Here is a 15,332-nt window from a genome sequence, read left to right on the forward strand (position 1 = left end):
AATCATGCCATTAAGCCATTTGATGGTACTCATGATTGATATCTATCCTGGGTCAGACAAACACCTATACCTCTTCCAACCTACTTTCGTAACAACGTTGTTACTGTGGTGATAGGTGGGGGAGGGCTTAGCAAGTTTTTAGCTTGTTTAATATGATTTTTGAATTAATCCAATAAATTTGTACTTTTTTATACTGCATACTGTCTGGAGTCACTTTATGTTTATACATTATTTCTTATTTTAGGAATAGGACAACAGCTTATAACATAAATGTTTAGCACTTAGGAGTATTATAGTATATTACTATTGTATTTACACTATGTACACAACTTATTGCTATGACTCTGTGCTATAGTCTCTAGCTTCCTGATGACTAGAGCTGAATTTATAGGCACATTGACATTTTATTACCCGAAACATGTTCCGAACCCTTGCTAACAACATTTCCCTGAAATTGTCCCCCATGAGAAAGTAGAACACAGGGTTTATTATACTATTTAGAAATGCAATGGGTCGTGTGATGATATAAATGGAATTGATGGTGATCATTGTCTCATTACTTAGCTTCCATTCCTCCATACGTGAGGCGATCCTTACATTTCTCATAACGTGATATGGGGTAAAAAGAATAAAAAACACAATTACAGCCACACACACTAGAGTAAGAGGTTTCTCAAGAGAGAAGGATGTTGTAAGTTGCTGATTCCTGTTCCTGAGAAAAGAAACCATTTTCCTGTAGAACAAACACATGGTACAGAAAGGGATGAAGAAGCCAGTGACACTAAGGCAAACACTGTAGATGAAGCTGGATGAGGCCATCCCAGAACTCCCATAACTGAGACACTGGCTGTTATCACTCAGTTCTATGAATAATAGCATTGGGGAGATCTCTAACATTACCACAATCCAAATCCCAACAGATATGGTGACTGCTATAGGTTTCTTCTGCATTATGTGGTCTTTAAAAGGGAACTTGATAAGAAGGTACCGATCAATACTGATGAAGGTAAGGAAGAGGATGCTGGTATACAGATTGGCATGAAGTAGGTATCTGTTGCTGTAGCACAAGAACTTATTAAAGAGCCAACGTTCATTGGAATAACTTTCAATCAGTAGAGGGAGCGTGCAGAGGAAGGCAAAGTCTGACAAACACAGATTAAAGAGGTAGATGCTTCCGCTGCTCCATTTCTTCATACAAAAGATATAGCCAAACATTACAACGCCATTCCCAAGAATGCCAAATATAAACTCTAGTGAGTACACAGTTGATAAGTAGTATTTCTCAAGGAGACAGTCCACCGATGAACAGTTAGAATTCTAAAAGTAAGTGACAGTTATACAATTAATAAAATGTTAATCTTGTACTATTTGAACATACAGTTTGGAAATGTTTATCTTCTGTCAGAGATTTTGCAATGTCTCTATATCATGCCTAAAAAAGAAGCACTCACATGGTAACTACTTACACTAGGAGTTAGCCTAGAGAATGTTGCTCAGGAAGGGGATTCAGTTTTCTACATTTGACTAATAACTGGTAAATGTCTGGCACAAAAATACTCTGAGAAAGTAGGTGCACATTTCAAATAGGTATTAAAGATTAATGAATAATAACATGGTAAATATGAGGTTAATGACTGGTATAATCATTTCTGGCAATTTTTTTTAACTTTTTTATTTTAGTCATTATTATTATTTAGGTAATCTTTTAGAGTGGACTTTTAAGCAGACAGCTTCATAAATAAGCCAACTTTGGTACATATAGGTTTAAAATATTACCTAGTAAAATACGTTTTGCCAGCGATTCTTGTTAAACAATCACCTATGCTAATTAAGACACTCAAAGTCACAACTTTTCTGTTTACATTTTTATATGTTATAGCCAAAACTACATTTTTTTTATAGACAGGTGGATATAAAATATTACATATTCATATTACATATATTCATATTTTGCATTTTCTTTTTAGGCCAGAAGGTATCTTTTGGCACTTGGGTCTTCTTACTAAAAATAGCCTGTTTACAGGGTTCAGTGGTTCAAGCTGAAATTTATACACAAAGTAACTCTCCCCCCTTACCCTCCCTTCAAATGCCACCTATCAGGTTTCACTAAGAGACAATTTGCCTGAAATGAGTTACTGTAACTCCTGCTAAAAAAACAGATATAAAACATCTGTTTAGAGGTTCAGATAAAAATTGGACCCACGCCATCATAGGTCATCTTTTAAAGCAACATTTTAGTGAATACAAATTGACATAGACTGACATTGATCATCTCTTTTTCTGAAAATTCAAATTCACCTGCTGTCATGTTGATCCACTGATTTAGATCAAGCATGTAGACAAAGAGTTCCAACTTTCCCTCCATATGTATTCCAGGTAGGTCATTATCTTTAATTTTGGATAAATACCAGCTGGAGCATCAAACTTTAATGCACTGTACCTAAACATCACACAAAACACCCAGGTGCAGGACCTTACATCAATCAAATTCATTATACCTCATTTTAAACCTTAAAATATAACAAGTAATGTCTCTTGCTGCAAAAAAATATTGCAAAAAAAGGTTTACCCAAAAAGACCCTATAAACTCTGGTTAAAAAAAAAAAATGATATTCAAGTATGCATTCTTATCCCCAAAAAAGTGTCTTCTTTTGCTCTCAGCCTCTTCCAAGTCTAAAAATACCTTTTGGAATTGCACTGTTTCTTTCATTTCCAAACAAACAAAAGTAAAGGGGAACATGAGATGTTCAGGACAGGAGCTCATGGAAGAGCATTACAAGAAAAGAAAAGCATAGTAAGAAAAAAAAATACATTACAGGGCCATCAAGTGGTAGATGTGCATGATTATATTTGGAAAGTAAGGATATTGTTTACTTTCACTTTAAGTTGGTATGGCACTGCAGCCTTGTAAGATTATAAGCCTTGTAAGATTTTGTTATCTGACGGGAATGTCTCTTTTTATGACGACATGGTCAAAATTTCTTCCATGGGGGCATCGGCTCTTCTAGCTAAAGCTGATGTTAAATGAGCCTTTCCTTTGCTGCCAATACATCCTTCAGCATTCAATTCCCTTGGTATTTATTTCCAAGGCCATTATTATTTTGATCGATGTCTCCCTATTTGGGTGTTCATTGTCATGTTGATATTTTGAACTTTCTTGGGCATTCTTAGACTGGGTGGTTAGTTGTCAGGCAGCTTCTACCACTATGCTGCACTATTTAGACAATTTTTTATTCATTGGTAAAGCTAATTCTGAGGATTGCCTTTATTTATTTACTACGTTCAAAATTTTATGTCGTCAGTTTGGTGTGCCTGAAAAATCTGTTGCTCCTACAACTGGCTTAAAATTTTTGGGCATTGCTATCGATACAGTGGCCATGAAATTTTGACTGTCTATAGAAAAAATATGTCAGAATTAAAACACTGCTTGATTTTATCATTTCTAAGTGTAAAGTTAGGTTTAAAAAAATATTCATTCCTTATTGGGCATGTTGACTTTTGCTACCAGAGTAATTCCGATGGGTCACATATTTTCTAAACGTTTGTATTGGGCTTTAGCAGGCCTTACATGTCCTCCCCATTTCCAGCGCATAACTTATTCTATTAGAGTGGATGTATAATATTCTAGAATTGTTTTTTTTATCAGATTTTATTTTGTTCAAAAATTTTTTGTTCATGTCAGCATAGAAAAAAAAAAAATAGCCACATGGCCACAATAACACATTGTCAAGAGCAACACACGTAATAAAGTTCCGAAACATAAAGTTGTGATCATAACAATATAGGCATATGATAGCAAACATAAACTGAATACCAAGAACCACCAACCGTAACCCAAAAATGCATGGAAGCGTAGATTGTAGGTCTCTGTACTGTAAAGTTACATAACAAGGCATTCAAAAAGTATTCCTGATTGGTGCAGAGTATCATTGGTTACCATTGATATCACATCAACAAAGACAGTATAATCAAAAGAGGACAACAAGAGGTCCAAGAAGAAAAGAAGAGGAAGGGGAAAAGATGATGAAAGTCAGAAGAAATAAAGATCCAAAAAACATATAAGGAGACCTTGGTTAGGTTTGAGAAAAGGTTGGAGTCAAGTCCCGTGGTTGTACTGCCCTGGGGTCATGGACAAAGGTACATGTATATAGTTCACCCAAGGCTCCCAAGTCTGATCAAACAGCTTACTTCAATCATTAATGATCCCTGCAATCTTTTCATGGACCATGATCCAAGAAATTTTATGTTTAAATCGTCCAAACGATACTGAGGGTGTATTCCATGCTCCTGCTATAATAATCTTAGCTTCTAGCAAAATAAAGAAAATAAGGCATTTCAGTGGGCGTGGCCATACCGAGGGTAGGCCATTAAGTAAAGCTAAATTGTGTTTTTGCTCAATAGAGAGCTCTTATTTTCCGGGCATCGAAAACACCCTATTCCAGTAGGCCCTGATTTTTAGGACAATCCCACCAGATGGGAAGCATAGAGCCTTGCATATTACAGCCCCTATAGCATTCTCCCGCAGCTTTGTTATACATCCTGGCCAGGCATGCAGCAACTAGGTACCATCTGGCCAGTACTTTTAAACTAGCTTCTATCAAAGATACATTCAGGATACCTTTGTAGAAGGTTTGAAGTCTGGAACACCAAGACTCCAGGTCCTCAGTACGGTCAAGGTCCCTCTCCCAGGCCAACATGTATGGTTGCTTCTGAGATGGAGTCAGCAGCAACTGGGAGAGAGTAAAGGGGCCATGATGAGTAAAAAAATGACTGACATGGTATAGACCCTTATCTGTCCACCACCTAAACACTCTAATATCCATACCGGGAGGGAAATTAGGATTATGAAATATATGAGCTAAGAGGGTGAACGTAGAGGTCAGCCAGGGACTAGAGCGTGATTGATCCCATATAGCAAATAAATGGGAAAGTGTAGGTAACTACACTAAGGGCCTCTCTTTGAGAGGACGCCACAGGAGAAAATCAATCAGGAAGGATGGAATAGCCAGGCATTCCATTTAAACCAAGTCTGGTCTCTCGCAGGGAGAGTAAACAGTCGACAGTTGCATTATTTGTGCTGCCTTATAATAGCTGTAGAAATCAGGAACACCAAGACCCCCCTCTTGATTGGGTTGCGAACAAAATGGAGCGGGCCAATCTATGGCCTTTAGTGCCCCATATAAATTTTAACACTTTAGCCTGAATGCAGAAAAAGTCTACCCTGGAGACCCTTACCAGTAAAGGCCTGAAGAAATATAGAAGTTTAAGCAGGATAATCATTATGATTGCATGAATTCTACCAAGCCACAATAGATCATACAAGGCCCAACTAGAAAGTAGTTGCGCTAGGCACCTAAAACAGGAAGGATAATTAACCTAATATAAGAAAGAGTATGAAGGGGAGAGATTAATACCAAAATATGGAAGAGCTACCTCATGCCATTGAAATGGAGGGATTCCAAAATACGTGAGAGTAGTGAGTCTGGAACAATAATATTCATGGCAGAAGATTTTGTCTTGTTCACTCTGAGCACAGATATCTCACCAAAATCATATAGTCTGAAGTCTGAAGAACATTCGGGAGTGAGGTGAGGGGGGGGTTAAAAATAATAGTAATAGCATATCATCTGCAAATAATGCACATTTATGTGTATGGGGACCACACAGCACACCTTTAATAATCGGGTTATCACGTATAGTGATGGCCACAGTTTTGATCGCAATTGCGAAGAGCAGAGGGCACAGTGGACATCCCTGTCACATACTGTATTCAATTGTAATGGGATCAGAATGGTATCCTAATAATTTAACTCTGGCTTGTGGATGAGAATATAGGGATCCCGGGATACGTAAGAAATGAGGACCAAAGCACCAGGTCTCTAAGACCTGAAACATGTACATCCAGGGCACTGACTCAAAAGCCTTCTGCAGATCTAAGGATAGGAGAAGTCCCTCTTTAGAGGAGCCCCCAGCCCATCTCTGAAGTGTGATAATGACCACTGCTCTTCTAATCTGATCTGGCCCCTGGCGACCCACGATGAAGCCCACTTAAACTCTATGTACATAGGAACTGATAATGGATGACAGTCTATTAGCCAATACTTTGGTAAACAGTTTAAGATCATTATCTATTAGTGAGATGGGTCTGTAGTTTTCAACCTTTCCCTTATTCTTATTAGGCTTTGGAATAACAGATATATATATATATATATAAACAAAGAATAATAGTAGCGCTTGAAACAGTGTTAAAAAGACTCTAAAATAAACCATAAAGAGTCCCCCAAGATGTCACTCTGGTAAGTGTTGAACTCCTCCCAGCATATGGAGAATAGTCCTGTAAAGTTATTCAATGTTGGTACATCAGAACATCCATCCCCTGAGAATCCGAAACTCCAACAATTCACAAACCGCAAATCATTTGTGTAGTTCAACAGGGTCACCAGTATTCCACCACCAAGTGCAGGGGGGCAATAAGAAATGGCCACTCACCAGATCACGTTGCTCACTTACTCTCATAAGTGAGCACACCTCGCATATAATCAATGCCCACGAGTAGAGATCAGCAAGGGTTAAATCCAAGATTGGTTCAGTGGTTCTCTTCCTCTCATGCTCATCACCTACTGCCTCCTTTCCCCGCTCTCACGGCGCCCTACCGTTGCTACAGCAACGCATGAGACACTTCCGGTCTGCTCTCCTCGGCGAGCAGACCGGAAGTGTCTCATGCGTTGCTGTAGCAACGGTAGGGCGCCGTGAGAGCGGGGAAAGGAGGCAGTAGGTGATGAGCATGAGAGGAAGAGAACCACTGAACCAATCTTGGATTTAACCCTTGCTGATCTCTACTCGTGGGCATTGATTATATGCGAGGTGTGCTCACTTATGAGAGTAAGTGAGCAACGTGATCTGGTGAGTGGCCATTTCTTATTGCCCCCCTGCACTTGGTGGTGGAATACTGGTGACCCTGTTGAACTACACAAATGATTTGCGGTTTGTGAATTGTTGGAGTTTCGGATTCTCAGGGGATGGATGTTCTGATGTACCAACATTGAATAACTTTACAGGACTATTCTCCATATGCTGGGAGGAGTTCAACACTTACCAGAGTGACATCTTGGGGGACTCTTTATGGTTTATTTTAGAGTCTTTTTAACACTGTTTCAAGCGCTACTATTATTCTTTGTTTATTTATCACCAAATATACTGCATATTTGTTTAAGTAGCTGCTACATTGGTTTTAACTTTTACCAGCCGGTGTGCTGGTGCTTCCTGGAGCGCGGAGACTAATTCACAGTATAGGCGTAAGACTGAGGAATTTTTTACATATATATATATATATATATATATATATATATGCCATACAGGAGTTGGGGTCTAACGCAGCCCCATCTTGTAAAGCATTAAAATACCAAACCAAACGGGGGACCAAAAAGTCTTGAAACTTGTGATAGTAAAGAGCCGGGAAACTGGCCCAGAGCAGAACCCATCTTTGCGGATTTATTGGCAGCTATAACCCCATGACGTGAAAGGGGCCTCCATGTGCTCTCTATGCTTCGCAGAGATCTTGAGAAGTGAACCCGTATTTGTGGATTTAATGGCAGCTATAACCTCCCGTGACGTGAAAGGGGCTTCCATGTGCCCTCTATGCTTCGCAGAGATCTTGGGATGTGAAATACCCTTAAGGTATTGTGCACAGGATTGATGATCTTCCCCACCCGGGAGTTTATTTAGGGAGGCATAAAAGCCTCTAAAGGCTTCCAACACCTTATGCAGGTTTTATGAATACATGCCATCCGAGCAGCTCACCCTAGGCACTGCAAAGGCTTACACGCGTGGATTTCATTTATGCGCCAGCAGAGACCCTATCCTGTCTTTGTGCATGTAAAACTTAGTAGAGGCCCAATTTATACACTTTTCGATCTTCATCCTTAAGGCCAGATTCAGTTGCAGCCAGATCTGATCAATTCGCTGAAGTAGCGAGTTATCCAAGGTACGCTTACGACGTCTAAGCAGTAATTGTAACTCATCATCCAGAGCCTGAATTTGGTGCAGCTGGGAGGATAACTGAATCTCTAATTTGAATTTTCCATATACCACAGCTTTATGCAGGGCTGCTGCTGGAAATCACGGGGCCCCGTACAACCTACCTGGCAGTGCCCCCGCCACCCCCCCCCAAATATATCAATAGAATATTTTCACTAAAAATACACTAAAATCACTATTAGCAGACACAAACATAACAGAAAACCTGTGTGAATTAGTCCTTTTTATTTTTTTTTTTTTTTATTATTACATTAAAAAAAAAAAATTTTAAAAAATGTTAATATATTTTACTTTTTTAGTTTACAATTTCTAAAATGATTCATTACAATGTTTAATTATTATTATTTTTTTTTTTTACAATTTGTTATTTTTCTACAGGACAGGGAAGCCTGCAGCACTGTGGAGAAGGGGGGGGGGGGGCACACGAGGAAGGGGGGGGGGGGGATCAGAAGCAGGCAGAACAGGGAGGGTGATCAGTGTCAGAGAAGAAATTATAGGAACAATGCCTTGTGTCTGTGTCTCTCTCCGCAGCAGCTGAAAGCTGGCAGGAGGGGGAGAAACTGGTCTTCAGCTGCTGCAGAGAGCGGCACAGATAATCCTTCTGTAATTGCCTGACTGCACTGATTCCCGTGCCGTGGGGGCCCCCCTGTTTGCCCGGGCCCCATACTGGAGGACTAATGGTCCCCCCCTATCAGCTGCCCTGGCTTCATGTGCTGCCCAAACCGTTACCGGGGAAACATCTTCCATTATGTTTTTATTAAAATATTGTTTCAGACTGATCCGAATGTCCTCACACAAGCTGGGATTGGACAACAGAGATTTGTTGAGCCTCCATTGTAAGGAACGTGGGGAGACCAATAGTGCAGACAATGTTACAATAACAAAAGAGTGGTGTGACCATGCTACAGCCTTGATGACAGCCTTATGAATACTGGGCACCAGAGAGGATGAGACAAAAATATGATCAATATGAGAATACGTGGATAGCGGTGCTGAGAAAAATTTATAACCTCTCATTACAGGATTTGACTCACGCCATGTATCAACTAGATTGAGTGAATATAACATTTTAGCCACCCTTGTCTTAGGGGTCAGTTTGAAACATGACCGTATGGGATTGGATTTATCCAAGGACAAGTCCAAGGCGAGATTAGTGCCCCCCCCCCCCCCCCACAGATAAACTACCCCTCCAGGTGTGGGGTTAAGGCACAGAGCAATTTAGTAAAAAAGGTATCTTGACCAATGTAGGGGGCATAGTAAGAGATGAAGAAGCAAAGTTGTTCTCCACAAACCCTTTAACCAAAAAAAAACTCCCTTCCGGGTCCCTGCTTTCCTGTTTAAGGGTAAAAGAGTTACATTTTGAAAAACAGTTAGCTACCCCTCTAGCTAGACTGGGTATTGTTTGTGAAAAAAGGAAGGCTTATATGACTTGGGGAAATGAGTTTGCTGTGGTAGCAAAATGTCTGCCTTACAGGAGTAATAGTGTTGGAACACCTTCCGACATTTGGTAGGGGAGTTAAGCCCTTGAGTGTTGTGTGATATCACCCTACAGGGGGGTGTTGTGGACCGAAGAATACTCATGGTGTAAAATAAAATATATATATATACAGTATCTCACAAAAGTGAGTACACCCCTAACATTTTTGTAAATATTTTATTATATCTTTTCACATAACAACACTAAAGAAATGACACTTTGCTAAAATGTAAAGTAGTGAGTGTACAGCTTGTATAACAGTGTAAATTTGCTGACCCCTCAAAATAGCTCAACACACAGCCATTAATGTCTAAACCGCTGGCAACAAAAGTGAGTAATTGGGCCCAATTAGCCATTTTTCCTCCTCGGTGTCATGTGACTCGTTAGTGTTACACGGTCTCAGGTGTGAATGGGGAGCAGGTGTTTTAAATTTGGTGTTATCGCTTTCACTCTCTCATACTAGGTACTGGAATTTAAACATGGCACCTCATGGCAAAGAACTCTTTGAGGATCTGAAAAGAAGAATTGCTGCTCTACATAAAGATGGCCTAGGCTATAAGAAGATTACCAAGACCCTGAAACTGAGCTGCAGCACGGTGGCCACGACCATACAGCTGTTTAGCAGGACAGGATCCACTCAGAACCAAAGAAGTTGAGTGTATGTGCTCAGCGTCGTATCCAGAGGTTGTCTTTGGGAAATAAACATATAAGTGCTGCCAGCATTGCTGCAGAGGTTAATGAGGTAGGGGATTAGCCCGTCAATGCTCAGACCATACGCCGCACACTGCATCAAATTGGTCTGCATGGCTGTCATCCCAGAAGGAAGCCTCTTCTAAAGATTATGCACAAGAAAGCCTGCAGACAGTTTGCTGAAGACAAGCAGACTAAGGACATTGATTACTGGAATCATGTCCTGTGGTGATGAGACCAAGATAAACTTATTTGAATCAGATGGTGTCAAGCATGTGTGGCAGCATCAGGTGAGGAGTACAACAGTCCAGGATGGTGGTGGGAGTGTCATGGTCTGCCAGCACTGGGGAGCTACAGTTCATTGAGGGAACCATGAATGCCAACATGTACTGTGACATACTAAAGCAGAGCATGATCCCCTCCCTTCAGAGACTGGGACGCAGGGCAGTATTCCAACATGATAACGACCCAAACATGATCACTGCTTTGCTAAAGAAGCTTAGGGTAAAGGTGATGAACTAGCCAAGCATGACTCCAGACCAAAACCCTATTGAGCATCTGTGGGGCATACTCAAATGGAAGGTGGAGGAGCGCAAAGTCTTCAACATCCACTAGCTCCATGATGTCATCATGGAGGAGTGGAAGAGGACTCCAGTGGCAACCTGTGAAGCTCTGGTGAACTCTATGCCCAAGAGGGTTAAGGCAGTGCTGGCAAATAATGGTGGCCACACAAAATATTGACACTTTGAATGCAATTTGGACATTTTCACTTAGGGGTGTACTCACTTTTGTTGCCAGCGGTTTAGACATTTATGACTGTGTGTTGAGTTATTTTGAGAGGACAGCAAATTTACACTGTTATATATATCATTTATTTAGTGTTGTCACGTGAAAATATATAATAAAATATTTACAAAAATGTGAGGGGTGTACTCACTTTTGTCAGATACTGTGTGTTACAACATTGGTCACCACTCAGCCCATCCCAAAGAGCAGATTCCAACCTCATATGGGCTCCGGGGCTCCATGATATGGAGCAGACGAACTGAAACCTAGGTCTCCAGAAAAAAAAAAAGAAAAAGCAGGCTTGGACAAAGTTAAATAGAAAGGAGGAGAAGACTAAAAGTATATACACAAACACCACAGCCAGAGGCCAGAAAAAATCACCAGGGGCTGGGATAAAAAAGGGTTCGCCTCCCAAACCAGTAAGGTGTGAAACCAGCGTGGTGTGAAAATCAGGCCAAAAGCCTAAATCATCAGAGATTCGGCTCGAGTGAGTTTGCACAACCACCCACCCACCCAGGCCTGAGCTCAAGTAAACATATACAACATGGAACAGGGAAAACACATTGGATATTAATTACCACAAATAAAACAAGTGTCATTTCTGCGACATAGTGTTTGTCGGGCAAATTACCTCACCAGCTGGGGCCATTCCGAACTAAAACAACAAAACAAAAACAAAAAAAATATGGAGTTCTGCTGCAGTGGAAACTTCCTCAGATTCCACAAAAGGGTGCATGCAGCCCAGTAGAAAAACAGGAACCCTGAGGGGAAGGACTGCAGCACAACATAATGCAAAAACCAAAAATATGTCTCATGGCAATAACATATCTAAACAGGAAGCAAAAAACAAAAATTAGTAACTTACAAGGCACATGAAAGTTCCATGAACTTTTGAAGGGGTAGCCCAAGAAGGCTTCAAAAGTCCTGGGTGTCAACAGTATAGAGTAGAAGGTACAACTTTTCGCCAGCAGAGACCAACAAAAGTTCCAAGGAGGTTGGGACTGCCCAGAGTGACCAGTGGAAGCTTGATGCCACAATGGGGAGAGCGGTCGGGTTGAACTTCCAGGGTGGTCCAGGCTAGTGCAAGAGGAAGGCCCCTCAGCAGGGCCATCCCAAGAAATAAGTCCAAGCCATACCAATAGGGCCTCACCCTCCGCAAAAGAGGAAAAAGAGTGCTGTCTGTTTGAATAGGTGAAGGACAAACAGAATGGGAACTCCCATCTCTAGTTTATAGCTTTGCGTGTGAGGACCGCCAGCAGGGGTTTCAAGAATCTGCGTTTCTGCATCGAAAGTGGAGAAATGTCCCCAAACACTTGAATGTCATGACCAAGGAGAGATAGGGTAGACAATTTCTTTAGCTTTGTGCATCACTAGCTCCTTTGTGGCTTAATAGTGAGGCTTGACTATTATGTCCCATGGGGGACTCTCTGGGCGCTGGGGTTGAAGGGGCCAGTGAGCCCTATCGAGATCAAAGTGGTGAGAAGGCAGGTCAGTAAGAAGATCTTTCATAAGCGTATGAACAGCAGTATCCCCATCCTTCACTGACTCAGGCAGGCCTTGTATATGGAAATTATATCTCCGCGCTTGATCTAGTTGTTATTGAAGGCGCTCAATGCATGCTGTATTTTGGTTAGTGCGAGACACAGTTTTCTCCAGCTTGGTCTCAATATGATCCATCCGAACCCCCAGCCCCTGCAGGTCTGTTTTAATAGTAGTAGTAATCTCCTGCACAGTTTTGGCTAGCCCCTGATCTAACATTGCAGAAAATCTTGTGAACAGAGTCTGCTGATCAATGTCTTCCCCAGAAGGAGAGCTGTGAATGGAGTCTGATATCACTGGGCTAGCTGGTGAGGGAAGGGCTATGACAGCAGCAGATCATCCAGGGTCTGTTCAATTAAGGATTCAGAGGAGGCAGGAGAAGTCCTGACCTGGGCTGGAATGCATGCTGGTGACTGAGAGTCCTGAGATGTAGCCTTAGAATCAGTGCCTGCAGTGAGGTCTTATGAGCAGGCTCTATGTGGCAGCTGGGGTCGAGGGGGCAGACGCCATCTTGGAAGAGGCCACGAGGATCGAGTGGTCGGCGGCGTGTGGGAACAGGCCCTATGACCGCTCCCTCCACCCATGCGCTATTGTGGGAACCTTCCAGGGACTGTGGCAGCCCAAGACACCAGGGAGTGAAGCCTCAGGATCCCTGTGCAGAGCACCTAACAGTCGGCCGGGTGCACAGTTCCAGGATTAAGTGGCCATCTTGAATCCCGCACGCATGCGCACTTTTATCATATTTTAATGGCCATTCTCTTTGGCAAGCTTCTTTTTGTACAGCATCTGCTCTAAATGTATTCACCAATGCTTCAGATTCTTGTGATTATGGAGTTTTTTTTTAGCAAGGGCACTGGTCAGCGTATGTTTGGCCTGCAACTTGGATTGAAAAAGGCTATACCATCAATATCGTTTTTGCTAGAATTATTTCCAGTAGTGGTAGCTCCAGGGTTATGGGGTTTCCAATTCTGTAATCAACAGATATTATTACATTTTGATAATAAAGGTGTGCAGTTAAGTGCTTGTCATCTAAGTCTTTACCAGTAATTGCCATTTTAGCCATTTAGTTCTGCAATATTTAGGGTTCAATATTTGGCTTAAAGCTACATTTGTACCAGGTGTCTCTAACGCTATTGCTGACTTTTTATCATATATGCAGAGGAGTCGATTCAGATCATTGGTGTCAGATGCAGATTCAGTTGGCCTCCAATGCCCGCAGCATTTATGGAATCTAATATGACGTTAGTTCATTAAGCTATTCATTCTTAGGTTGCTCCATCTAGGTGGGCATTGTATCAAGCAACGTGTATCAAGCAGTGTTGAATTTATGGTAGGGTTTTTTTTTCGCTTCAAATAGGCTTGTGACATTTCCAATTTCCGAGGCCTTAGTCATGTCAATTTTAAATTTCTTATTATCGAAAGGATATTTTTATTCACATGTTGTTAAAAATATATCTGGTATTTAATTTTTTAGACTTAGTGGTGCTCCTTCTTGTTACACTTACTTTTCAGTAAAACAGGTTTTGAAAGTGTATCCTAAGGGAAAATTTGTAGTGGACTCCAGATTGCCCAAAGCATACAAATTATTGTTGCGTATTTGCTCAGCGATGGAATCTGTTTGCTTTTCTTCATATGAAGTGTTGCTTTTTCAATTGCTCTTTGTTTTTTTGGGGAGTTTAGGGTATACAAATTGCTTTCTTTTTCGGCCAAGGGAAATTCAGGATTATTGTTTTCAGATATTGTTACGAGGGATAACTTAGTTCAAATTTTGCTTCAACAAAGTAAGACAGACCAGCTCAACAAGGGCCTCTGGATTACGTTACAGAAGAACAGGTATTTGTCAATTGGTGTATGTTTGCTTATGTCCCAATTTTTGGCTATTCGTCCTTCATTTAATGATCATCTTTTTATTCATCTTTCTGGTACACCACTAACCATTTATCAGTTCAATTTGGTACTAGGTAAATGTCTGGATTCTCTTGGTATGGGTCACCTGCACATAACGTCACATTCTTTCTGTATAGAAGCGGCTACAGCAGCAGCTCAGTTAGAGTTTTCAGATTCTGTCTTTACAAATCTTGGAGGGTGGAGGTCTAACTGTTTTGGCTGTGTCAGGGGCTACTCGTGTCTTTAATCTGCAGATGCCTAGAAAAACATGTATATCATTGGTCACTCCTTTTGTCTTCTGGCGCATCAGAGAGCCACTGTCAGATCTTATGGGCTTTAATTTAGTTCTTCCCAATGCTGAATTTTTTTTTTGGTGGTACGTGATTGAGGAATGCGATGGACTGGTTTACGGGATTCATTGTCATTGCTATACAAGTCTTAGCCCATCTCTTAGGTCATCATTTTTCATTTGGCTGGCAACAATATTGGCCACAGGAAAACCTTGTGCATCATTGCAAAGATCAAAGTTGTTTTATTATGAATACATTCTGTACTGCCCAGTACTGTATTTTTTTTTCAGAGATCATTTCACATTTAAAATGGCTGAAATTCATTAAATTTAAAAAAAAATTGAAAAGATACGTAAGCATGTGAACAGGGCAGTGGCAAGATTTATTCCTAATTTACATGGTTTTTCATTTCCCCATGTTGACCTGGAGGATGAGCTAATTGGTTTTTATAAATCCTTTCATATTTATCTGTCTGAAATTGTATTAAATATTTTTAACTTGGATTTACAAACCATTATTGAAATGGCCTTGGTCCTGGTGGGGGTGCCAGGCTCATTGTGATGAGTCTGGTGTTTGGGGCTGAAAAAGCTTTTGGATAACTAGAGCTTTTTGTGGCCGAGTTATAG

The 15,332-nt window shown here is 40.9% G+C and overlaps 1 protein-coding gene across 1 annotated transcript in view; it reads right to left on the minus strand.

The window, feature by feature from the left end:
* Positions 1 to 332: 332 nt before the first annotated feature.
* The window catches only part of LOC309550459 (succinate receptor 1-like), a gene marked incomplete at its 5' end in the record, with an annotated part of 34,701 nt that continues 19,701 nt past the window's right edge, over positions 333 to 15,332 (minus strand). Inside the window, 3 exons of the mRNA XM_082250832.1 lie at positions 333 to 1,317; positions 4,581 to 4,730; positions 5,236 to 5,353. Of these exons, the coding sequence (XP_082106958.1) occupies positions 337 to 1,317; positions 4,581 to 4,730; positions 5,236 to 5,353 (1,249 nt within the window). The 3' untranslated portion in view covers positions 333 to 336. The remainder of the gene's footprint in view (positions 1,318 to 4,580; positions 4,731 to 5,235; positions 5,354 to 15,332) is intronic.

Source organism: Pelophylax lessonae (assembly GCF_965119305.1).
Source record: "Pelophylax lessonae genome assembly, chromosome: 3".
Classification (NCBI taxonomy): domain Eukaryota; kingdom Metazoa; phylum Chordata; class Amphibia; order Anura; family Ranidae; genus Pelophylax; species Pelophylax lessonae.